A 26,748-nucleotide genomic window follows, 5' to 3' on the forward strand; every position below is an offset into this window, starting at 1 on the left:
ACTTTCCTGAACCAAATGTCTGAAAACATTCCAATTCTACAACATTAGAAGGTACTTTCCAACAACATGACCTAAGTGCCGTGCTAACATTGTAATCCAGTCAAATGCAACTGTAGTACTATATCTTTTGCATTTTTGTCTTAGATATTTAGGTCTAAGAGATTTTAGCACATAAGTGAGTTGGTGGAAAAACTTGTCTCATTTCCAAAATTCATTTTTATTCTTACAAGTTAAAATATAATCAAATTAGACTCTTGGACTAATGGTAACCTGCATGCTGATCCTAGATTCACCAGTAACTAGCTGTAAGACCTTGAGCATATTTTCCTCCAAGCCTTAGTTTTCTCATCTGTAAAATGAGAAAAACTGGGCATTTAAAAACCTTTCTTATGGAAATGCATTGCAATTGACATCAAAAGGCAATTGATGGATGGAGGAATGGGTTATTGTATAATAAAGCAAGTAGAGTAAAAAGTTAAGAAAATAATCTAGGTGGTAGATATATCTCCTTCACACAAAAAAATCTGATAACTCCACCCAACTTCTGTCTTTCCTATTCCTGGAAATAGTACCACCACCAGTTTACTCAAAACAAAAACCTAGAGGTTCTCCTGAAGTTCTCTCCCTTCCTTACCCGAAATCAATCAGTAAGTCTTATTTAGTTCCTCTTTCAAAAGATACTTCAAATCTATCAACTTCATTTCACTGCCACTAGTCTTATAGTAGTCCAAGCCATTATTTATTTTCATCCAAACTAAAGGGGTTTCCCTCCTTCCACTCTTGCCCTCCTTCCACATCACAATGACTTTTTGAAATATAAACCAGATAATCATTCTCCAACTTTACACTTTCCAGTGGCATTAAGAATAAATAAAATCTAAACCCTTTACTGTGGTTAACAGAACCCCACTGGTCCTTGTCTGCTTCTTCAATCTCATCCCTATCAGTTTCACCCCTTATTTAGCTGATGCCAGCCACATTAGCCTTTATTCCTATACCGAACCAGGTTCTCTTATTAAGGCCTTTGTATTTTACAATTCCCTCTGACTGAAAAATTTTCAGAGGGCAGATGCCTTCCTCCTAGTCATGCAACTCACAGAGGACAAGTCCCTCCTCAGGGACGCTTTCCCTGGCCACCCAATCTAAATAAACTTCACATTAAAAGTGTTGAGGAAATTCTCATCTGCACTGTAACACTTTTTTTTTCTACCTATCTCCTGTAATTAGAAGAAATTTTTTTAATTTACTTATTTTTAGAGACAGGGTCTCACTATGCTGCTCAGGCTGGTCTTGAATTCAGGCAGTTTCACCTGGTCTCAAATCTCATGAGTAGCTGGGACTATAGGCCTGTGCCACCATACCCAGCCTTTAATACTTTAATATTGTAGCCGGGTGCGGTGGCACATGCCTATAGTCCCAGCTACTCAGGGGGCTGAGGCAGGAGAATCGCTTGAACCCGGAAGGCAGAGGTTGCAGTGCCTCTGCACTCCAGCCTGGCAACAGAGCAAGACTCCATTTAAAAAAAAAAAAAAAAAAAAGAACTTTAACATTGGATTAACATGCCTCAATTAGATAATTTTTTATTCCTTAATAAAAAATCCCAAGAGATTATCTATTTGCTTTTCAAAAATCTATTTTCATCTATCATCTTATGTGAGAAGAGAAAAAATCCAATTTCAACCACTACTTTTTTTTCTTAGAGATAGGGTCTTACTCTGTCACCCAGGCTGGAATGCAGTGGCACAATCATAACTTTGACTCAGTCTCCAACTCCTGGGCTCATGTGATCCTCTGATCTCAGCCTCCTGAGTAGCTGGGACTACAGGCACACCTGGCTTTTTATTTTTTATTTTTGATATAAAGACAAGGTCTTACTATGTTGCCCAAACTGGTCGCAAACTCCCAGGTTAAAGCAATCCTCCCACCTCAGTTTCCCAAAGTGCTGGGATTTACAGGAGTAAGCCATCATGTCCGGCCCACTATTTTTTTTAAGATGATTTTTTTTAAAGATGGGGTTTGGTTTACTAAATGTAATCCAGCTCAAATCTCTAAAACAAGAGCACTAAATTAAAAGTAAAATATCTATCTTGAGGCCAGATTTCCAGAATATTTTTAAATCTAGAAACAGAAAAATATATATATATATATCAATGCTCTGGGGGATAAAGAGCACCTCCTGAATATGTAAGCAAAAACAAACACAACAGAGAAGAGAATACTACCCTGAGTTTATACCTAACTACTCAGACTGAACAACCCACAATGGAGAAAAACACTGCAACTGGCTGACAGGATCTATACAAGGTCAGCTTTTTCTTTGGAAAGCAGAGAAGCATGGGAGAAGCAATCAGTACAGAGAAAACAAAACGGGAGAGGAGGCAGATCAAAAGCAGCAGAGAAGTTGAGGCTGTGAGTGAGGTACAGACACAGACAGTCCAGATCTAGTCTTCACCCTAGCAGCTACTAAAGGCGTAGGCAGAAGCTACAATAGCAAAGAGACAGATGTCGCCTATGCCCCAGGATTGTACAAGCACCTACAATAGTCTCCACAATGTTTATACATGAAAAAAATTACTGAATTTTAAAAAATGTATTTATAAGCGGCATTCCTCAAGAGAGCTTTCAATCTTTTTTTTTTTTTTTTGAGACACACTTTTATTCTGTCGCCCTGGCAGTGTGCAGGTGCAAGCACTGCTCACAGCAGCCTTGACCTCCCCAGACTCAAGTGATTCTCCCACCTCAGCCTCTCAAGTAGCTGGGAATACAGGCACACACCATCAGGCGCAGTTAGCTTTGCTTTTATTTTCTTGTAGAGGCGGAGTTTTGCCATGTAGCCCAGGCTGGTCTTAAACTCCTGGGCTCAAGCAATGCACCTGCCTTGGCCTCCTAAAGTGCTGCAATTTCAGGCATGAGCCACCACCTACAACCTTTCAATCTGTAAAATGTGTTGGGTGAGGGGACTTAGACTAAATACTTGTAAGTTATGACTGCCCTGCTCTGGAAATTCTCATACATTACACTTCTCACTGCCTTCTTTAGCTTATTTATCTACATCAGAAAATCTGAACCCAAACTTTTAACACACTGCCACTTTTTCATGAGATGGCACATAAGCATAAATAAACAAACAAAATTAAAAGTAAATAAAATTCCAGGGTGTTCTATTAAAGCTGGCAACACACAGAAATTCATAATTTCATATAATTCCAAAGCAAGAAATAAAATAGAGCTGAATCTCCTAAAAACTAGGCTTGTAGGATGATTCTAGAATGATTATAGACCTTGGGATGAAGAGTTTGTGGCCCTTCCCTCCAATGCTCTGCTATTAACACCACTCAGTTCTACGTCATGCATTAGGTTTTTCTCATCGTTTCACTCATAGTTTGTACATGGTTTCTCATGGCCTCTCCAACTTTGACTCTCCCTCCCCACCCTCACAATCAGTGTGATGTGTTCAGGAAATGCCAACAACTACCACCATAGTCAACTGTGACAATAGTGAAAAGGGAGCCGGGAAGATATGTATAGTAGCAAACCACTATACAGTGTTTCTACCATACAGATACAGTAGACATAAAGAAATTCAAGAGCATAGATAGTAGTAAAATATGGGCAAATAATTAGAGTATTTATTTGTTTTTATTTAATTATTATGCAACTTCATTCTTAATAATGGCTGTTGGACAACTCACAAATTCTTGAATATTTAACAATCAGTCTTTCAAAAGAGTACAGCCAACGCCAGTGCATCATTCCCTTCAAAACCTCTCAGCTGAAGCTCCTACCCTTATTTGGCAATTCTTTCCTTTTTGTCTTAGTTCAAAAGACAAAAAGTAAGTCCCACTCGTCTTTTTAAGCTATAGAAATCACAGGTTGCTGACCAACCAATAAATTGGTTGCTTTGGGTGAGATGCTTTCCCTGCCTGTGGCTTGCAGGGGAGGCTGACATCAACTGATATCAAACAAAAATGTCTCAGCAGCAGATATGGGAGGTAGGACAGACACAAGCTAACCTAGGACAAAAAGTTACTATAGATTTTAAAATCCCTTGGCCCCATGATCATTCCAACTACAGGCCATTATGAAAAGAGAAGCTCACAGAAATGACAATGAGTCATCAAGAATGGGCTAAACTGTAATTAAAACACTATGTTTAAGAAGGTGAGTGCCTGGGAAAGAATCAGCTATATCACTCAGCAACTTCCTCCTTGTAGTATGCCTTCCTGAAATGCAGAAGTTGGAAAACTAAACTGTATTTTCCACACTCCTTTATAGCTAGTATTCTGGATGCAAATCTAATTCCACCATTAAGATGCAGGACACAAGATATGGAAAGCAGAAGCAAAGCAGAACCCCATTGGCCTGTAGCTTTTAGCAGCTTTCAGCTTGTAAACAAGATCATGAAAATGTCAGTATCCAGCTTTGAACTAAAACAAAAAAGAATTTTCAACCAGGAATAGAAGCGTCAGCTAGGAGGTTTTGCAGTGATGCAATGGAATTGGCTGTACTCTTTTGCAAGGCCAATTATTAAATTTTTATGAATTTTACAAATCAATTGTCAAATACAGCCATTATTAATAATTTAGTTGCATAAAATTACAAATAAGTTATATTAAAAACAGAATTAGTCATTTTCTAATTATTTTATAGACAGTGGTAAAGGCAGCAGGGACCAGATTCAGCATAACAGCATCTAGTCACCAGTTCACAGGTATCAAGGAGAAGCTGTCACAGCAATGGCCAGATGCTGCATTCCAGACTTCCAACAGTTACAATGTTAACAGCAGTGGCTGTTGTGATCACCTTGATCACAGATACAGTTGAATTTTCTTGCCACTGTTTCAGTAGGGACCTCCTGATTGCCACCTTCCTGACTGTAGCAGAGGTGGCAGTTCCCACTGTGGCTCTGTTTCAAGGTATCCTGGAAATCATTCTCAGAGGCCTAGCCTAGAGCCCAGCCCTCCAGCCCTTTCAAAAGATGCCCCAAGCAACTAATTCCCTGCATTATATCCCTTTCTGTTTCCTGCACTGAACGCTGACTGATACTGCAAAGGAGCATGTGGTAAATGGATTGCAGAAAGATTTTTCCATGTCTACACTCATGCTGTTCTTCCACAGATCTACAAAAAGCCCAAGCAAGACTCTATCATTCCTATTAGTCTTACCTAATAAATACAGTTTCCCCAGAACTGCTACCTCAATCCCCTTTCTTCAGTTTTGCCTCACAGGGAGTACCTTGCCTTCTGCTGTGGCCAGCTTTACATGGCCTGAGACATCTTCCTGTCCTGACCTAGCAAGAGCACAATTCCTCTTTTCAGTTATGTTGTCACTGCAGCTGAACACGCTTGAGGACACTGAGCCAAAGGTATCATTGACAGTTCATCTCCCACAACCCTGAGTGTCCCCTTGCCCTAAAATTTATCTTCCCCCAATGCATCCCCTAGTCAGTCAAGGAAAAAAAATAAAAGCATAGCTGACTCTAAATCAGACTTGGATCATCAGCCCACAGAGAGGGCAAGAAACAGTGTTAGCAGTCTACCATAGAGCCGGAATTATTCAGAAACATATTGCTGAAAGCATTGTGAAGAAGCTCTGATAGGAAAAATGATTTTTCAAGGCTAAAGCAACTATCAAGAATAAATACTTAAATATTCAGCTGTTATACCAGCTAACAATTTTGACTGTGTAAATCTTAATCATAACTTATACCATTATAAAGGCTTAAAATGCCCTGCAAATCTGTGGCATATTATAATTAAAATTCTTTCTTGTGCTGCAAATCTGGGGATACCACTGCCTTTAACCACATTCATGCACGCTGATGGCCTAACAAACTGAGTCTAGCATATTACACTTAATTCCAAGAGAATGTAGATTTCATAAAGAAACAGAATATGTTTAACAGGTCCTCTTTCCACCAATTTTCTACACAAATTCTTTTGCTAGAAACTAGAACAATGAAAGGAACAAACAATCTGAGTTCTAGTCTCTGCTCTACCATGTTCATGCAATGACTTCTGCCATTGCTAAGCTTTGACTCATCTATCCGAAGACTAAGATTGGATTGCTGTGCTTCCTTCCACTCAAGTGATTGACTTCAACCCAGAGAAAACATAACAGCACAAACACTTAAAGAATAAGAGGTGCCAACAATCCACAACCTGCTTTACCTGCCTCTTCAAAGGATCCATCTTTTCAAAGCCTAGAAGGAGAAAGGTCTATTTAAATGCAACAAATTGTTCTTTTACCTAGCTTAGCTAAATTTTATTTAAGCAAAGTGTACCTTTGTGAGAAGGGTCTGCATACTTATAAAAGATCCCTAATTCCAAAATATATTCCTTCCTACATTCAACATTTTCTAGGCTCTATCTCAGGTGAGAGTGCTAAAACCTTCCTGGTGAGTGAATTACAAAGCAAGTAGAAAGGAATTACAAGAACAAAAAATATTATTTCCAGTACCAAATACACAATTTTCCCAAGTATATTTATACTAAAACATGTATCTAATCTATTTATCTAGGCTTTTACGTATTACGGAGAATAAAAATATTCTGCTGAAAATATTATCTTACAAATGTAACAAGAATACTGTCTACTTGATTACTAATTCTTGAAAATGGCTACTTTATCACACAGCTTAGCTGTACAGGTTAAACTGCACTACCACAAACTCTGTTTTGAAACAGAACCAAGTAGTGAAGCCTTTACTGTAAGTACCTGACCAATCTTTTACTGCATTTAACATCCAGGCAAACAATTCAGAATTGTGGTTTTTTCCTTATGCTAGAGAAAAGAAGATAGATTTTTTTGGATATAATGAACTAATATTCCATCCAGAAAGTAAAGAAAGACTCAATGCTGTTTCAGTTCATAATTCAACCTGTGAGTCTGTGAACTTTCATGTGTTAATCTCTCTCTTAAACTCAGCTTTTTTCATGTGTAAAATAAGATGATAATATCTGACTCATGGAGAATAAAAATATTAAGTTCTTTATAAGAAAAGACTAATGCTAACGTTTACATCCTTATAAACCAAATGAGACAGGTATCAAATGCCCTGACACAGGAATTATCACTCTAAATGATAGCTAGTATATGGTGACAAGTCCCGAAGTAAGAATATTCCTATTAGAGCAAGGTTGTCTGAACTTAGGGTTGTCACCAAAGGGAGGCTGAAGTGTCATTTCAGTCATCAGCATTACATTGTGAGACTGCTCTAGTTAGCAAATCTAATTCCATTCAAAGGAAACTAAAATTTTCATTAGCATGTGCATTCTAACTTAAACACTGAAATTAGTGAATAGAATTCTTAGCTAAAATTAGTAATATTTTGACAAAGTGTTCTGCTGAAAGCTACCAAGTTGGGTTAAGATACAATTCTGTGAACGGAAGTAATGAAGACTATGTCATTGTACTAGATTTCATGGCTTAATTAATCAATATACAGAATTAATATTGGTGAACTCTAATCATTACAGGCTTTTGAAGCAGAAGCAGTAATCTCCAAGTATGGTCTAAAGGCATCCAAAGGGTGTCCAAACTAATCTAACAATACAAAGTACTTTCCATGATGATTCTTATTGGCAAACCACACCAAATTCCATGAATGTTCATTTTTATGTACAATAAGTTCATTCACCAATAACCTATCAACATTTAATATTCACTAAAGGTCCAACTACCAGATGACACTTGGCAAAACTACAAAACTCCTACTGTGTATGCCATCTATAAACTCAAAGTCATTACCAAAATTATTATTTTTATGGTACCAAAGCTGAAGATATTGATACAGTAACTAGAATATAAAAATAATGCAAAATGTTATTTGGAGTACCCACTCATCTCTTTCAACTCTCTACCCATGCTCTGAGTTCCTCTACTCTCCTAGTGGAAGCTGTAAAAAACTTTAAAAAGGGGATCAGATTTATCCTACAATAGCTGCCAAATAACTTTGTTGGTAATTAAACAGGTAACACATTACACCATACTTAAGTAATGTTTCAAAACTCTTATATACCCATTTTATGTAAGAGTCAGTAAAGTAGCTCCTTTCACATAATTTCCATGAAGTCATGGTTAAAAAGTATTATTACAGAGCCCTTAGAACTACTACAAAAATGATGCTATCTAGATTTATGTTTAAAAAGATCATTGTTTTAAAAGCAAAACACCTTGGAAAATAATTTATTTAAAATTTCATTTTCAAAATGGTAGAATAAAATTGTTTTAAAAGAATAATTGTTTAACTAGGCTAATAATCTTTTTCTCAATGCCAAAGATCATTAATCCTCCAACGTATTCCATCCACCTAAAAATCAACAGCATTGTTTTAGAGAATCTTATTTGATTTTTTTAATCAAAGAAAATTAAATAAAAATTACAAGAATACTTTTAAATTGTGCACATTCAGGTATCAGTATTTCAAATTTTAAAGAAATAACTTTTTAATAAAAGCAATTTTTGATTAAAAAATCAAATATAATATTCGAGTAAAAGCAGTGCCTAGAAATCAAATCAGTTTTGGTTTACAGCCAATATCTGTTTTTCTAAAAATGATAGTTTTATGGCAACTGTGTACTACTGCTGGCTTCAAAGTAAAAGAGATTATATGTTTTAAAAGAGATCATTTCCTGTAGTATTGATTCCTCAGCATCCCATCCTTTCAAGAACTTCCCCTCCCTTATGTCTTGGGGTTCTACTACAGCTATTAATCATATTATGTTATTTATACCCAGCTGCAAGGGTGGACATGTCCCCAGGCCTGACCAATCATGGCACTTCATTGTCCTCTCCTCTCTCCACAGTAATTGGTCCAAGATATGGGCACAGGGCCAAAGTCCCTGGGTGAGATTTGTTATTAGACTCCAAAAAGATGAGAAGCTTTAAGGACCAAGTATGACTTGGGGGTTTGAGCTACCTTTTCTGCTACACTGACAGAGTCTAGCTGAGAAAGAATTCAATCCAGAAGAAAAGAGAACCAAATAATAATTCTAATGACCATCACTTGAGAACATGAAGTTAGCTGTTACTGATCTATGCCTGGATTTTAATGTATGTAAGTCAATAAATTTCTTCTTAGCTTAAATTAATCTCAATAGAGTTTCTGTCACTTGCTACAGAATTCTTACAAATACAGAAACTGATATGTAAATTAATTTTTTTCTTTCCTGCTGAGATCTAAGCTATATATCACAGGATACTTGTTGGAAACTAGAGAACCATATCCAAAGAGTAATATATCTCTAGGACTACTCCATTAAAGTAAATTTTTAAAAGTTATTTTATTGGAGGAAAAAGCAAAGCCAATCTAGCTTAATTCTATTTAAGTTCACAAAATGAAGCATTAAATAAATACTTGTTTTTTCCTACCTTGTAGAGTATTTTCATTCCATAAAACTACTTCTGTTAAATGCCATTATGTATAGTAAAATCTCATTTTTCATAGTCATATGTAATTTCTAATCAGAACAACGAGAGACAGGCTTGCCTCTCACAAACTTCCCTGAAGCCAGAAAATAATAATTATATGTTTAAAATTATGTCCAAAAAAACAGCAATAGCGAAGAGGCTAAAATGCCCAGAAAGTTTTAATTAAGTAGATCAGTTACCATTCAAATTGTATACCCAAGACAATAAGTAGGAAAGCCTCCAAATAGAAACGATCTTAATTATTAATAAATCTGAAACAATTTTTTTCCAATTATGACTGCATGATGTTTTTTAAAAGCAAACCATAAACTCCAAATAAATTACGGCAAAAAAGTTTAACCCTTTATAACCCATACAGAGTCTCTAAAACAGTTATCTCTCAGTATGTGTTAATAAAACAAGTACCTAATCACCTATAATGACAGTGTCTGCTTTCTCAGTTATTTAGATATGTCAGCAGTCAAATTATGGTCCTCAGAAAGTAATCAATGTTCCCCTGGCCATGATGGGATGACTGAAATGGGGGGTGCCTGCAACGCAGCAGGGTTGCTCCTGGGGACCACTGCAAGGCAGCTGAATGTCTGTATCAGGATAAACTTGCTATGGTTCTGGGGAGAATGGAGATATAATAATACCACCCTTTGGATTGGAAGCCAATCAGCTGTGACTATAACAAAAGGAAAGGCAGGATTAAGATGAAAATATATTTTTCAGTTTTCCTAGGCTAGCAAATTGTGTTTTCCCATAAAACTGGCTAGACTTCCAAAACAACCCAAAAGAGGGATACTAACCATAAAGAACACAACTAACAGTACATTAAGGGTTAAATAAAAATATTCATAGTATTACATTATGAGTGGAATCAGGCTGAAGGCATGAATAACATTAGGCACCTTACAGCATTATTTCGAGGAGGTAACACATTAACAACAACAACAACAAAAACTTATAGGAGACTATTCATAATGGAACTACCTATATTCAAACAATTAATACGATCTCGCGTCTTATTTTCCAATTATTCTATAATGTGGATTTTGTGCCCTTGTACAAAATAAAGTTTTTTACACAAAAACACACACAAAATTATTGAGATGAACCACATGGTAGACCTTTCTGTATTGAATGTTTTTGCCCTGTGTTTTTCTCCTCTGTTTCTTAACTACTACTGGAAAGATCCTAATTCCACTCAACCAAAACCTGTCATCTTTTAAAACCAAAATAAGTTCAAACTTACTCACAATTCATTCCTAAACCAATCAAATCAGAAAATAAGGGCAGATGGCATGGATCCTACCAAGATTTAAAAAAAAAAAAAAAAAGAAAAGAAAGAAATCATTATTTCACTTTATGTACACATTTAACTTCCATAAATTCACTATACATACGTAGATGAGTATAATTTCTTTTTTTTCTTGTTTTTTTTTTTTTTTTTTTTTTTTTTTTTTTTGAGATGGAGTTTCACTCTTGCTATCCAGGCTAGAGTGCAATGGCGCGATCTTGGCTCACCGCAATCTCCGCCTCCTGGGTTCAGGCAATTCTCCTGCCTCAGCCTCCTGAGTAGCTGGGATTACAGGCACGCGCCACCATGCCCAGCTAATTTTTTGTATTTTTAGTAGAGACGGGGTTTCACCATGTTGACCAGGATGGTCTCGATCTCTTGACCTCGTGATCCACCCGCCTCGGCCTTCCAAAGTGCTGGGATTACAGGTTTGAGCCACCATGCCCGGCCGAGGATAATTTCTTAGAATTAAAAGAGGTTTTTTTTTTGTTAGAAATGTCTTTTCAGTGCAAGCAAATTAATTCATCTGGTAGTCAACCAAAAAACTGCAATTGGTTCCAACATGGATGGAAAAGTGGTATGTAGGGCTCATCCTAAAAACAGCACAATGCAGTATTTTATGGACAGTTTAAGGGCTTTTTGAAAAGACAGTTTTGTTTATATTTGATTTCCCTCTTTTTGTAATGATTTGAGAACCCAAATCCTTTCTAAAATGCAGTTCCACAACTTTTTGGAATAGCATACTATGCAGCCAATTAATTAATCCATCTAGTTTTCACCAAAATTCATATTAAGACCTACCTAAAGAGTTTTACACACTGGCAGAAAAGTGAAAAAGGCAAAACCCTTACTATAGGTATTCCCTACCAATGAGTCATTAAGCTCCTACTAAACTGCCAGCTTCTTGAAGACACACCATTTCTGACTCATGTTTATATCGCCAGTGCTGGTTCCATGTTGGCACATGGTGGGTGCACCACTAAGTATTTGCTGAGGGGATGAATGTATGCCAGTAACAGAACTTCTTATTTTTTCTGTATAAAGTAAAATAAGCATATTTTCTTGAAAAACATTCTGAATAATATTTGTTCTTCAAAAACAAAATATTAGCAAGATATTCTGTTAGCAAAATTAGCTAGAAGACCAATGAATGGATTTGTCTCTTGCCCTACAAACAAGTCTCATAACACCAGCTTCTAAGCTTCTGAAACTCTTACTCTTGGCCGTAGTTTTAAATTCAGGGCATTCATTCTCTCTACCAAACTGCAGTATTTCAAGAAAATTATTCCTCAAAATTTCAGAAGACAAAAAATAATTTATTAAAGGTGAAACAGTTCTCCTCTTCAATACCAACATTTATCTTTTCTCAAATCACACATACATACCAAAAAAAAAAAAAAAACCTGAAATTCATGTATTTTGAAATTGGTAAATAATATTGAAGTAATCCATTAAAACAAGATTCTCTTTCAACATACTCCCAAAACACTAAGTGCACCCAAAAATTACAAAGCAGTTAGGGGTTATATAGTAAAGACTCTGCATGAAACTATCACTTGAGAAGATTAGACGCTGACTTCATAAGTCAGACACTTGAATGAATTTAGGAGATTTGTTTTGCCACCAATTTACATAAATTAGAGAGCAGGAAAAAAAAATCACGAAAATCTGTCTCTCATAACAAAAGGTTTTATAAAGTATATCCCAGGATCTCGAGGAAAAATAACGTATATGTCCCAGGAACACAGAGTTATGTTACATCAAAATCAGTTTCAGCAATAAATTGAATAAAATTTAAAATCATCTGAAAAATGAAATGACCCAAATGTTAAGTATTTGTTTTTACCAGTAAGATAGCAAGAAATTAAAGAATTGTTAAAATGCCTCCACCTAGGAAAAAGTCTGGAGGTGAGGCCAGGATCAATATAGTACCCAAAATGATATACTAGAAAGTTAACAAAAGTGTGTGTGTGTGTGTGTGTGTGTGTGTGTGTGTGTGTGTATACATATACATATATGCATATATAATATATATATACACATATCTACATATATACTGAGATATTTGGATATAGTACTCCTAAAAAATGATGGAGAGAAAATATTTTTCTTAAGTTCAAAGATTTGTTAATGATATAATAAGAGTCATCAAATATCACACAAGCAAATCAGAGTTTTGCCGCTATGGTGTTAAGCCCATTACTCATATGAATTGAAGGTGTCCATAAACAGAATCCAAAACCTGAACCCTTGAATTACTAAGAGCTTCAGGAAAAAAGAAAAAAAAAAACTACCAAAATTTGAAGTAGCAGGAAATGTTCAACTTCAAGGTTTATCAAAATGTAATGCTACTTTCCCTAGCAAAGGGGCATGGCTTGCTTCTTTTTCTACAGTTTCTAAAATAACTTCTAGGTCTCTAGGTTTTCTTGTTTTAAAAAACATACAAAGAAATGGATTGTAAACCTGAGAGGCTAACAATTATCTCTAAATTCTCTTACCTTTCCCTTCCTCAAATATTACAACCACCTAAACAAAACTCATCCAAAATGCCAGATGACCCACTAAACAAACACGCAAAAAAAAAAAAAAAAACTAACAAAAAGATTCAAGAGATAGAGAAGAAAGACATAATATTATTTTTATTTGAATAACATAAATATTTCTTATTTAAAAGCATCCAGTAATGTTTCTTCATCAACAGGAAGTGTATTTCTAGGAATGAGCCCATTTTAACAAAACTCCATTACAAATTGGATGTCCCAAGGAGTCAGCAGTGAAGACTTTTACCTACATTTAACATTACCCAGGATCTGTTTCAACTTAGTTTTTATTTTAAAAACCTGTATCGTTGTTTTCTATGATTTTCATCCCTGGATATACTACTTGCTTAGGATAGTTGAACGTAATGTGTGCATGATATGGCAGTAGACGATGATTTCATGGATTTATTGTATCGATAATCTCTGGAATAAATATTTACTGAAATTTACTGAAAGCAAACTGCTGAAATATGAGCTTAACGATGTATGAAGAAGCATAAAACTGCACAATTAGAGTTTGCGGAATTTTAGAACAAAATTAACTACTTGTATATTAACCAGAATAGAAACTATTTAAGAATATATACTCTGTAGTAAAATCAAAGAAACTAAACCTAGTCATAGGACTGCATCACGAAACAATTTCACCAGAGGTTCAAAGTTCAACTTACTACTGGGAACAGACAAAGTTCAAACTAAAATGACCACTTTTCTCTTTGCAGAAAAATAAACAACAGGGTCATAATTAAGAAACAGGTAACTAAATGGGCCAAGCAATAGGTGAAACTAAAGATTCTCCTAGATGCAGGCAAAGTACTGACTGCTAAGTACTACACTAATACTAACACAATAAGAAAGTACCTAATTTATTCAGGAAAAGCTTCAGATTATAAACCGCATTTTAAAGAGTAACTTTCAATTCTCTATTAAAGATTGTAACAAAAGAAAGGGGAAAAAATAAAAGCTAAAAACAGCTGCAGGAAAGATGTTAAGTCACCTGGCTGATGGTACTGGCTTTGGGAGGGCGCCCCTTCACACCTACTAACTGAAAAGAAGGCTAGGAAGAATCAGTGCTACAAGAGCCATGTCTTAGAACCCAGCTCACCCTTCTGGCATGGATTTTGTCAGAAGACAATATGAGATAATTTCCAATTAGTAAGATGCAAATCTTACAGAAATAGTTAAATTTTACTCTTTTACTGTGCTAGTCTCTAAATGTCATATTATGAATATGGTTTAATAAAAAGCAACTAGTCAAGACAAGAGAGTGCTAAGTATACTTTACCTTATTAAATTGAAAAATCCATTTCTGTCACAAAGTTCAAATAAAAGAGAAAAGAAAACAATGTTTACGGCAAGTTTCTTTTTAAATTCTCTTACTCTATTTTCATCCTTTCCAAAATAAATCCTGAAAATAAACAATCTGGGTCTCTTCTGAAGATAATATTTGTTTTTAATCAAACTCAAAGTTCTACAGATAACCTCTTCAAGTTCTTAATTTCTAGTATTTAAGGTCTTGTGTTTAACCTGCAAAAATCTTGCTATTTTATAACAAATGATGATTTTAAGCAAAGCCATTTAAGGAAGCCATTTAATATAATACCTAACATGAGGCTATCAAGAAGCTAAGAATGCTATTTTTAAAAGAGATTAAAAATGTTAAATTACAACCTCCTTAGAAACAATATTAATCTCAGATGACACAGACATAATGGTATCTTGAGAAATTACTGACGCAAAGTGTCTCTTTAAAATATAAGCGTAGTATTCAGAACTTTATTACTAATGACTACAAAATGTTCCGCAGTCATTAATACGTTATTCCCTTTATTTTGGCTAAATATTTAAAATAGAACAGTGTCTGTGGCTGTCAGGAGGGCAAAACTGTAATGCTATAAAAATGTCAACTACAAACTGGAGCAGAGGATGTTTATTCAATACAGTTAATATTATTAATACTCTAAACCTTGAATTATTGTTAAATATAAAGGTTGAGAAAATGTATAATAGGTAGATTAGACTAATGTTATGAAGACTGAAATCTCTTCAGTCTTCTTTAAAAAAAAACCCCACACACAATAATTTAAAATACACCAGCTTCCCTGTCAATATATCAACTTTAAAACTATTTCTAAAAATAAGATATATTCTCATCTATGCCCCCAACTAATCAAAACAAAACACAAAGCAATGATGCAGCTGTTCTCATTATTCACTGACTCACAGGATTTGAAGTGAGATTTGGCACCTAGACTAGTAAACGCTGTCTATATGGTCTTTTGCATATTACAGACAGTGCCTGACTGGCCGAATTACAGCCCCAAAAGCCTTTCCTTTACCTTTCACACATGACTGTCAAAGTTAGAGTCAGGAAAAAATTTTACAAATTCTCAAAACTATACAGAAAAAGCTGTTTAAAGTCTGCCAAAGTTGTAAAAAATTAACAACAATAAAAAGAAAATCTCACCACACAAACCCACACACTTAAAATGAATATGATGGAATAAGCTACAGAAAGAAAATCTTAATTAAGATCTTAGGAGCGTGTGTGTGTGTGTGTGTGTGTGTATCCACAATACACACACATATGCAAATTGCATCACAAACCATCAATCTCCAATAAGCTCAAGGACTATTAGATACTAGTATTTATAAAGGGAGTTGCTGAGAAAGAAAAGAAATGAGGAGATAACATATTAAATTTTTCTCCAGAATTTTCTAGCATTTTGCCATCAAGGGATGGAATGCTATCTAGCCCAGGTAACAATTAAGCAGCCCATTATATTTTGATGCACCGTATACTCAGTAGAGCACATTCAGGAAAAACAGTTTGGTTTCCAATGTTACAATCACGGTTCTCTCTCCACAAACATCTAAGACGACAGAACCACATTCTACCTCTGCTGAAACAAACCAACAATGCCGTCAATAACAAATTCGTAAGAACTACTACATACTATCAGATCTCACTGTACACTGTCTCTGATCAATGCTTTGAAACCGAAGAGTATGCCATAAACGTAAGGTGCTTTGCAGCAGATTTTACTAGCATAAAAGACACCAGGGAAAGGGGCTCCTTTAATCTAGCACTTCAACAAAATTCTGTAAAATCAAAAGCGTTACAGAAGCTTTCACTCCGATAGGCATCTAGGTCTTCCTTCAAAACCCACTCTATTCAACTGCTCCCTGCAAGAACACACCAGTGATCTACGTATCACATATTGTATCCTCATCGGTTCTCAGACACCTGAACCACCTGGACTGACAGAGTTAGGCTGTCAGCTCCGAGATATCTGCTAGTGTGCAAGAACACTGAAGCAGCTAAGCCCTTCCAGGTACACTAGGTGGTAATCTTGACACCCAGTGCCTCTATAGTAAAGACCCTTTTCCCTGTTAGAAGATGCGTAAGATCCTTCCAAAGAAAATGCTACAATCCTAAGGACCTTTTTGCACAACAGAGAGCCGAAAAGGCTTGCTTTCTGTAGTCAAAAACTCTTGTCTGCCGTGGGAGATGGAGCTACAAATTTAGGAAACCCAGCTTCTAGTCGCAATTCTGTGACAGCTAGCTCTGCTAGCAGAGCCACCCCGCCAAGCTGGAGCTCAGTTTTCCCATCGCCAAAATGGGACGCACCATCGTCCCCCTCCTCCCTCGTGCGGGAGTCAGGTACACTCTGGAGGTCTAAGATTACCCGGGACAATACGCGGCGGGGAAGTGCCGCAGCTCCCAGGACGCCCCCCCTGGAGCCCACCCCGCAACACCCCGCGCAGATACGCAGGGCCGGCGTACCTGGTTTCACAGTCTTGAGACGAATGGGCTCGCGGAAGTGGCGGATGACAGCGAGGGTGTCCCGGTTGGTGAGCCCGCTGACAGGCGTCCCGTTCACCTCCAGCAGCACATCCCCTGGGCTGGGCGCCTTGCCCGAAACGACGCAGCAGGTGCCCCCGCCGGGATCCTCGCGGAGCCGCCCCAGGTAGGGGAACTCGCCACGCTCCGCGCCACCGCGGATCTCCGCGCCGAAGTCGCCCGGGGGCCCGGCCCAGGACACCACGCACTCCTGCACCTTGCTGAGCCAGTGCTTCTTCTTCTTCAGCGTCTTCGACATCCCGAACCCCGCTGCACCATGGGGGAGACCCCGCGCGGGCGGCCGGGGCGCCGCTCCGGCCCCGTCTCAGCCCGGGGGCCCTGGGCGGCCCGCACAGCCTGGTCAGGGGGGCCTCGCCGCTCCGGCCCCCCCTCCCCGCGACCACAGCCCGCTGGGGGCCCGGCCGCTCCCAGCCCCGAGACGCCCCTTGGACGCCCCTCCCGGCTGCGCTCCCCGGGGCTGACCCGACTCCGCGAGGGCCACCGCGGGTTAGGCTGAAGAAAGGAAAAGAGAATTGTCCCCAGGCGGTTCCAGAAGGGGCTTCGGGCGGGGTCACTGCCGCCGGCCGGCCCCCGGGCTCAGCGCCCGAGCGGCGGGAAAGGCTGGGGCGGGGGGGCGGTGAGGTGAAGGGGGAAGAGCCGGGAACAGGAAAAATCCGTCGGCGGCGCGCATAAGCGCGCGTAGACACGTCGCGGGATCGACCGTGGCCGCTGCGGAGCCGTAGCGCGGAGACCAACGCCTGCCCAAGCTGCCAGGAAACTGCCGCTTTCAAACCCGCCGCAACCTCCTCCTCCTCCCTTTTCCCTTCCCCCCGCCCTCGCCCATCCCTCATCCAGAGCCCCGCCCCCTCTCGCCGCGCGGCGCCCGGCGCGCTGCCGTCACAGGCCGGGCGCTGGGGAACGAGCCCCGGCACTGGACTCTCGCGCCGGGGATTGGCCCCCGGCGGGCAGGGGGCGGACCACCAACGAGAATGAGGACCACTGGTTGGTCGGTGGGAGTGGAGGAGGCGGGCACTAGAATGACTGAAGTTTAGAGAGGGTGGAAAAAAGAAGTTTGGAGAGTGAGGGAGGGCGCAAGGGAGGGCGCGAGGGAGGGCGCAGAGGAGGGGCAGGAGAGTGGAAGGGGCTGTGGGTCGCAGGGCCGGGAGAGGCCCTCTGCGCGGCGGCGGCTGGAGCCGAAGAAAACTCCAATGCGAGAGTGACCGAACTCCCCGAAGTGGGGGCGTGGCCCGCTAGTTAGGCGGAGACGCCGGCGGAGCCTCCGAGCCCGTGCGGCGCGCGGAGAGGGGCGGGTCTGCTTAGATTGGAAGACAACGTGCAGAGTCGTGAGCCGGCAGAGGTTGCGGGGCCTGCTGGGTGGCCTGTTAAAGCCGGTAGCTTGCATTGAGTGGATGTTTCTTGTTCACTCGTTCATTGAACAAATGATACTGAACGCCCATTGAGGCAGGGCTTTTGGAGTCCGGTTGATGAAAGATATTATAAAATAGAGTCCGGCACTTAACTACTTGCTGTGTGACCGCAGACGAATTAGACAACCTCTCTGAGCCGCAGCGTCCTTAATGAAAAGTGAATGTAATTGTACCTATCCATGCAAGTGTTGAAGATTACGGGAGATACATACAAAATAACTGCATAGTGCCTGACAGTAGGTGGATTCCTCTTAAAGTTTGGTAGCTGCTGCTGCTACTGCTGCTGCTGCTGCTGATGATGATGATGATGATGATGACGATGATGATTTGGTGTTAGACAGAGATTGTGCTAGGTGCTGGGATTCAAGGGTGAAGAAAACAGAAGCCCTGCTCTTGAGGAGGTTACAGTCAGTGAGAGAGACCCAGAAGTAAGCAGACTGCCTGAGGTGAGGGGGTGGGGTGGAGGTAGAAGGTGGATTACTAAGAACTAGCCTGGTAGCCGGCACACCTGGTTGGAGTCCTGGCATGCTACTTACTTGCTGTTTGACCTTGGCCAAATCTCAGTTAAAGGAGTTGAAGGGAGAATGAACATTAAATAAAAGATATCGTAGGTCCCTTCCAGCTCTAATTTTTCGAAACTTCACATGAGCTTTCTCTCCTCCTCTGCTTTACTTACACTTATCCCTGTCTTTGGAATGCCCTTCATCCCATCTCTTTTAAAACTCCTATCCGTGTTCATCCCAAATGCCAGCTCTTCAGGTAGCTTTCTCTGATTTCTTGCCCTCAAGTGGAAAGTGTTTTCTCTGAGCTATGATCTTTGTTTCACTTTTGTAGCATGACATTTATTTGTGTGGTCTCTTGTCTCCCTTTAATAGTAGGTGAAAGCCCTTATTTAAACGAGGAATAACTCCACAGAATCTCGCCACACCTCAGACGGACTGGACCAAGCTTCAATAGCTGCAGTGATTTCGTTGTCATTGTATCAGTCAGGGTCCTGGCAGGAAACAAATGGCATTTTGCAAAGATGTGGGCAGGGTGTGGGAAACCACAAGAAAAGCGTGGAACTCGGGGGCTAACAGCTCCTAGATCTGTCCAATCAGGGAAAAGAACAGATACCGGAAAAACCCAGACCCAGAGGACCACCTGACAGGAGTCTGTGACCTTCAGTCAACGGATGCAGTCAGCCTAAGTAATCACCCAGCGAAGGAGCTGGGAGGTTTATGTCTAATTCACCACCCCGCTCCAGTCTCCTGCTGGTGCATGCCAATGGCCAAGTCCAACCAGAAGCCAGAGGGCAAGGGAGCCTTTTGATATTAGTTATGTTAGTCAGTTTCAGAAGAGGAAACAGTACATCTGAGGGGAAAATATTCAGCACAGACACCATGTGGGTGGCTCAGATTTACCCATATCTGAGACAAAGCTTGGAGTATTTTTTTCTGAACTACTACCTATACCAATGGATTCCTGGATAAAATCTTCATAACCTACACGTCATCTGTTTTTGCTGAAATTGGGAAAACATGTTTCTCTGTCTAGATTGTATCTGTTAGAATGTATTTGGCCTCAAGGAACAGAATATCTGACAGCAGCTGAAAGCATGAGGTCATGTAATATATCTTTAATATAAATTTAAGTGCAGATAGTTTCAAAGTTAGTTGAGCAGCACAATCATGTCATCAAGAACCCAAGCTCTTTTTTGTGTTTGCCATCATCGTATGCATGTTGGCTTTTGCCTCCAGGTTTGTCACCTCTTAATTGCAGTGTGGCTGCCATAGCTCCAGGTATCACATCCTCAGAGGTCATTGCACAAAGCAGGAAGGGAAGAAAAGGAAATGTTGTGCTCCATTTTTATGAAGGAGAAAAATATTTCCCAGACTTTAGATTCTTCCTTATCATCCAGAAACTGGTCACATGCCACATCAGACCAGTCACTGGCAAAATGAGATAGAATTTGCTGCAATTCATTAAATTGATCACAAGACACCCCTAAACAAAATAGGCGTTCCGACTGAGAGGAGAAAAGAAGAAATAGTTAAGCAAGCATCCAACAGTGTTTGCCACATGTCTCAGCCATGAATAAGTTATGTTCATTCTTGGGCAGAAAACTGCAGTGACTGAAAGCTTGAGCTTTTCTGTCAGACTGCAAATCCCAGCTTTTCTACTCACTAGCTCTGTGAGGTTGAGCAAGCTATTTAACCTTGCCTAACCTCAACTTCCTCATCCACAAAATGGGTTTGATGACAGTGTTTACCTGAGTTGTTGTGAGAACTGTATGAAGCTATTTGAGCCAAATAATTTGAGTCAAACTGTTTGATAACATAGGGTGCAGCATAGAGCAAACAGTAAATATTTGTACTATCTGTGACAAAGCTAAAAACATTGTATTAAATTCACCTGTCTTAGTAAGCTTTGGTTTAGTTTTTTAAATATTCTAGAAATAAGCTTACCATGCTATTGAATTAATTCTGGTAGATTACTATTTTGGCAATTATTACATAGTTAAAGGGGTCATATTATAAGCTTCTGTCTCTAAAATGGCACCTAACTTTTAGGCACCTAATTAAATAATCATATTATATTTATGTTTATCACTACTTTCCAAACCTAATGGTTGGTTTAATAGTTGTGATTTCCATTGGGGAATATTAATAAGCCAAACAACATGGAACAAAAATAGTAACAAAAATAAATGAGGCAATTGAATATGATAATCTCCACGTTTCTTGGGGCTATCTCTAACCTATAGAGATAGCGATAGCTATGTGAGTTAGGCCATTTTTTGGTCACTATAAAGAAATACCTGAGGCTGGGTAATGTAAAAAGAAAAGAGGTTTAGTTGATCCACAGTTCTGCAGGCTGTACGAGCATGGTGCTGGTATCTTCTTGGCTTTCTGGTGAGGCCTCAGGTGGGATTTATCTATGGCAAAAGACGAAGCAATGGCAGGCACATCACATGGTGAAAGTAGGAGCAAGAGAGGGTGGAGGTGCCACACACTTTTTTTTTTTTTTTTTGAGACGGAGTTTCACTCTTGTTACCCAGGCTGGAGTGCAATGGCGCGATCTCGGCTCACCGCAACCTCCGCCTCCTGGGTTCAGACAATTCTCCTGCCTCAGCCTCCCGAGTAGCTGGGATTACAGGCACGTACCACCATGCCCAGCTAATTTTTTGTATTTTTAGTAGAGACGGGGTTTCACCATGTTGACCATGGTTGGTCTCGATCTCTCGACCTCGTGATCCACCCGCCTCGGCCTCCCAAAGTGCTGGGATTACAGGCTTGAGCCACCGCGCCCGGCCGCCACACACTTTTAAACAACCAGATCTGGTGTGAACTCACTCATTGCCAAGAAGACTGCGCTAAGCCATTCGTGAGGGATTCGTCCTGTCCAAGCCCCACCCACCAGGCCCCACCTCCAACACTGGGGATCACATTTCAACATGAGATTTGGAGCGGACAAATACCCAAACCATATCAATATGTTTCACTATGGAAACTGTACAAGTTTGGCCCCAAGATGGCTGCAGAGGCTCCAAGTGTCACATCCTCACACAATAATGTCTAAAGACTGACAGGAGGGAAGAAGGTATTTCCTTTTCTCATTTCCTTTTTGTAGATCAAGGAAGGCTTTCCCCAAATGCCTCCAGCAAGACTTCTCCTTCAGCTTCTTGGCCACAATTTCCCACATTTCCTTTCCTAAATGAATATTTGCCAAGGGTAATGAAATACCCTGTTACTTATCCAGCGTCACCTCTGGTACTCTGAAGGGGGCCCTGCCTCTTGTATACCACATGGCTGCACAGTATAGGACAAAACTTGTGGGGAGGGGTATCTTAGTAAATATAGAAAGGGGAGATTAGCTTTTGGGTAAGCAACCCTCAGTGTCTGCCATGTGTACACTGCATTGTTTTGTTTCTAATAATTTTCTTTTTTAGCAAGGTGGAAAGTTGTTTTGTTTCATAATATTGTGCCTAATGTTTCTAATGACAGTTAAGTAAGCCTACTCCTGAGTGGTTGTGGCGGCTCATGCCTGTAATGCTAGCACTTTGGGAGGCTGAGGTGGGTGGATCACTTAAGGTCAGGAGTTCAAGACCAGCCTGACCAATATGGTGAAACCCTGTCTCTACTAAAAATACAAAAATTAGCCCAGTGTGTTAGTGGGCACCTGTAATCCAAGCTACTCAGGAGGCTGAGGCAGGAGTATCACTTGAACCTAAGAAGCGGAGGTTGCAATGAGCTGAGATCTTGCCATTTCACTCCAGCCTGGGCGTCACAGCGAGACTCCATCTCAAACAAACAAAAAACCGATTCCTTTAGGTAGAAAACTTCCGAATGGAAGTATAAATTTCCAATTTTTGGAAGTGACCCATGCTTAGTTACTTTTTTGTACAATCAGGGATGCCTCATACGGTGGTGCAATTCAGACTCGATGTGAGTAGTGCCCCAGAGCTATTCATGGCTGTGTGCCAAAGCAAGACAAATGGAGGGGGAAATGTTAGATTTTGCTTATGTTTATATTCTCACTAGTTTCATGGAAACCTGAATTTTTAGTAACAATAAATCAAACCATTATTATTTAGATGAAGTCATTCTCAGCTATTGAGGTGACAGAGGGTGGGGAAAGGTGGATTGGATAGAACAAATATGCGCCTTCTATACAGACTACAAGAAAATGTGTCCTGTTTTTTCCCACAGATTGTTACAATAAAATCATCCTGAGTTGTTAAAATTCTGATCCACAGAATCTTTTGTTGGCTTAGAAAACGTTTATATTTACATATATAATGGAAATAATATATGTAATGTAGTCCAATATTAATAGCCTAGCCAAATTCAGTGTTAATGTTCTATTGTACTTTATATTTTGTTAGTGTTTTTATTTGCCTAGGCTATGGGCCACTTTGTATGCCAATGCTAAAATATGCTCAATTACAAAAGCAATAACATGGAAATGTTTATTTCAGTTAAATAAACTAATTTGTTATTTAAAATCAGAATTATTATGTTTCACACATAAACATGCAGTTTTACCCATAGGTGAACTTACCTGCAAATAACCAAATGGATCCAGTCCAAATTCAGAGAACAACAGGAAAATTAAAAATCAGTTTCAGTGCCAATATATTTGAGAAAGGGGAGTTAGTTAGTCTAGTTTGTCTAACAAAACAGGACAAAGAGAACATTGAAAGAAATAGAAAATGCCACAATGCCCATCTTTCAAATTAAAAACCACCTTTTACCCAAGGCCTGCCTTGATTTCCTGTAGGTGGATGTCATCTCCTCCTTCTCCAATGTTGTTTCTATCTGTATATTTTATCTTTTCCAGTAGACCTCAAGATCCCTGAGGGCAAGATCTCTTTCTGATTCATTTTGTATCTCTCATTGAGCTAGGTGCTTTGTCTTTGGTATAGTTGGCACACATTCATTCATTCAACAAATGTAGAGAGTATGAGCAGACATTGTTTTAGGCGCTGGTTTACAGCAATGAACAGATTTACAAGGTCCTTCCTTTCACAGGGAAGAAGACAGTAAATCTGAAACAAGTAAATGATAGTTGGTCAGGCATTATGGCTCACGCAAAGGCAGGTGGATCACTTGAACCCAGGAGTTTGAGGCCAGCCTGAGCAAGATGGCGAAATCCTGTCTCTATAAAAAATACAAAAATTAGCCAGGCATGGTGGCACATGCTTATGGTCCCAGCTACTCGGGAGGCTGAGGTGGGAGGATCACCTGAGCCATGGGAGGTCAAGGCTGCAGTGAGGTGTGATCAGGCCACTACACTCCAGCCTGGGCAACAGAATAAAACCCATATTAAAAAAAAAAAAAAAAAAAAAAAGATAGTGTCAGGTAATAATAAGTATAAATAAAATAGAATATGAAACAGAATAAGTGATTGGGTGGTTAGTGGTTAATGACAAGGAAAAGTGAGCCATATGAAGATACAAAGTCCAGAACATTCCAGACCTACACAAAGACCTTAGGTAGGCCTTTGAACGAATATAAGGAACAGAAAGAGTGCTGGAGTCGGGTTATGGAGGAAAGAATGGTAGAAAATGAAATCAGAGAGATAGGCCAGATCACATAAAGCTTTTTAGGTCAAAGTAAGGAATTTAGAACTCATTCTGAGCACAGTGAGAAATTTTAAAGAGAAGAATGGCATAATCTGGTTTACATTTTAGGCCTGATTACTGTGATTCTGATTGCCATGATGAAAAGGATGGGTGGAGGTGACAGTGGAAACAAGGAAGGCAAATAGAAACCCTGAATGAGAACCCGTTGAGAGATGATGGTGGCTTGGACCAGGGTAGAAATAATGCAGATGAAAATTTGTTGAGTGCACTGTGGAAACCAGAAATTATAGCTTTAGTTTTCCAGACTGATAAGAGTTAAAGAAACATATATTACAATTGTACTTAATAGGGAATTTTATGGAATGTAATTGCTTTGTTGAAATGTCCCTTCCCGGTAAGATAAGGAGGAGGATATTAGAAAGTAAAAATTGAGGAAAAGTTCTTAATTAAGTTTAAATTTATACAAGTTCTTCCTTCTATTATGTTCATTCAAAAAAGCTTCCAGAGATGTAATGTTAATTTCAAGGTTTTTGTTTAATCTCTTAAGAAAATAACATCCACTCGAAGCACATGATGACCTTAGAGTTTATGAAACATCATTTATTGTTCTTTTAATTTCTTGGATGTGTTATATGAAGTAGAATTTGTTTCTTAAATTATAAACTAACTCACGAGCCTTGTTTGTTAAAACAGCTGTGACACCAAATAAAATCATTTAAGTTATTTGACTAATTCAAATTTTGGAGTCTTATTTTCTCATTGCATACTGGAAGCCAATAGTGCCTGTGGCAGATTCCAATACAAAGCACAAACTGAGGCTCCTTTACTTCAACAGATGGAAAATTCTCATTTACTTGGCTAAACTTAGGTGTAGTGCTTCCAAACACACACTCCCAAAATTTCACAGTAAATATGATTGGAGAAACACCACATGAGCTTTAAATAAACACATGCCATTCAAAGATAACATACTGTGTTTTTTCTTACACTGACAATTACTGACTTAACAATGGCTTCACGTACGATTTTTCAACTTTACAGTGATGCAAAAAGCAATATGCATTCAGTAGAAACCATAATTCAAGTACCATACAACAATTCTATTTTTTGCTTTCAGTTCAGTATTCAATAAATTATATGAAATATTCAACACTTTATTATAAAAGAGGCTTTGTGTTAGATGAATTTGCCCAACTGTGGGCTAATGTAACTGTTCTGAGCATGTTTAAGGTAAGGTAGCCTAAGCTTATAATGTTTGGTAGGTTCAGTGTATTAAATACATTTTCAAGTTACCATATTTTCAACTTACAATGGGTTTAACCAGGATATAACCCCATCATAAGTCAAGGAGCATCTGTACTTACAAAGGAATCAAAGTAAGGTCTATACTGCATTTGCCTTCATTCAAAAATAGTTATCCAAAAGAAGACACACATGTGCCCAACAGCTATATGAAAAAAATGCTCAACATCACTTATCATCAGAGAAGTACAAATTAAAATCACAGTGAAATATCACCTCACACCTGTCAGAATGGCTATTATCAAAAAGATGAGGCTAGGCTCAGTGGCTTATGCCCATAATCCTAGCACTTTCAGAGGCCGAGGTGGGAGAATCACTTGAGCCTGGGAGTTCAAGACCAGCCTGGCAACATAGTTAGACCCTGTCTCTACAAGAAACAATTTAAAAAATTAGCCAGGAATGGTAGCATGAGCCTGTGGTCCTAGCAACTTAGGAGGCTGAGGTGGGAGGATCATTTAAGTGCAGTAGGTCAAGGCTGGAGTGAGCCACTGCACTCCAGCCTAGGAGACAGAGCAAGAGCCTATCTTAAAAAAAAAATTAAAAATAATAATAAACAAAGATGAAAGGTAATAAGTGTTGGTGGCGAGAACATAAAGAAAAGGGAACTCTTGTACACTGTTGATAGGAATGTAAATTAGTGTAGCCACTGTGACAAGCAGTATAGACGTTCCTCAAAAAAAACAAAAAATAGAATTACCATATGATACCATATGATCCAGCAATCCCACTTCTGAGTGTATATCCAAAGGATATGAAATATCTGCACTCCCATGTTTATTATAGTGATATTCACAATAGTCAAGACGTGGAATCAACCTAAGTGTTCATCAGTAGATGAATGGATAAAGAAAATG

General features: G+C 39.2%; 1 protein-coding gene across 3 annotated transcripts in view; it reads right to left on the reverse strand.

The window, feature by feature from the left end:
* MAGI3 (membrane associated guanylate kinase, WW and PDZ domain containing 3) overlaps positions 1-17,446 on the reverse strand; it is a 298,648-nt gene extending 281,202 nt beyond the window's left edge. For all 3 annotated transcript variants that reach the window (XM_074381232.1, XM_039460798.2, XM_039460800.2), the window contains exon 1: positions 17,042-17,446. In XM_074381232.1, coding sequence (XP_074237333.1) covers positions 17,042-17,357 — 316 coding nt within the window. In that variant the 5' untranslated portion in view covers positions 17,358-17,446. The remainder of the gene's footprint in view (positions 1-17,041) is intronic.
* Positions 17,447-26,748: the final 9,302 nt, after the last annotated feature.

Source organism: Saimiri boliviensis, chromosome 11 (assembly GCF_048565385.1).
Source record: "Saimiri boliviensis isolate mSaiBol1 chromosome 11, mSaiBol1.pri, whole genome shotgun sequence".
In the NCBI taxonomy this organism is placed as follows: domain Eukaryota; kingdom Metazoa; phylum Chordata; class Mammalia; order Primates; family Cebidae; genus Saimiri; species Saimiri boliviensis.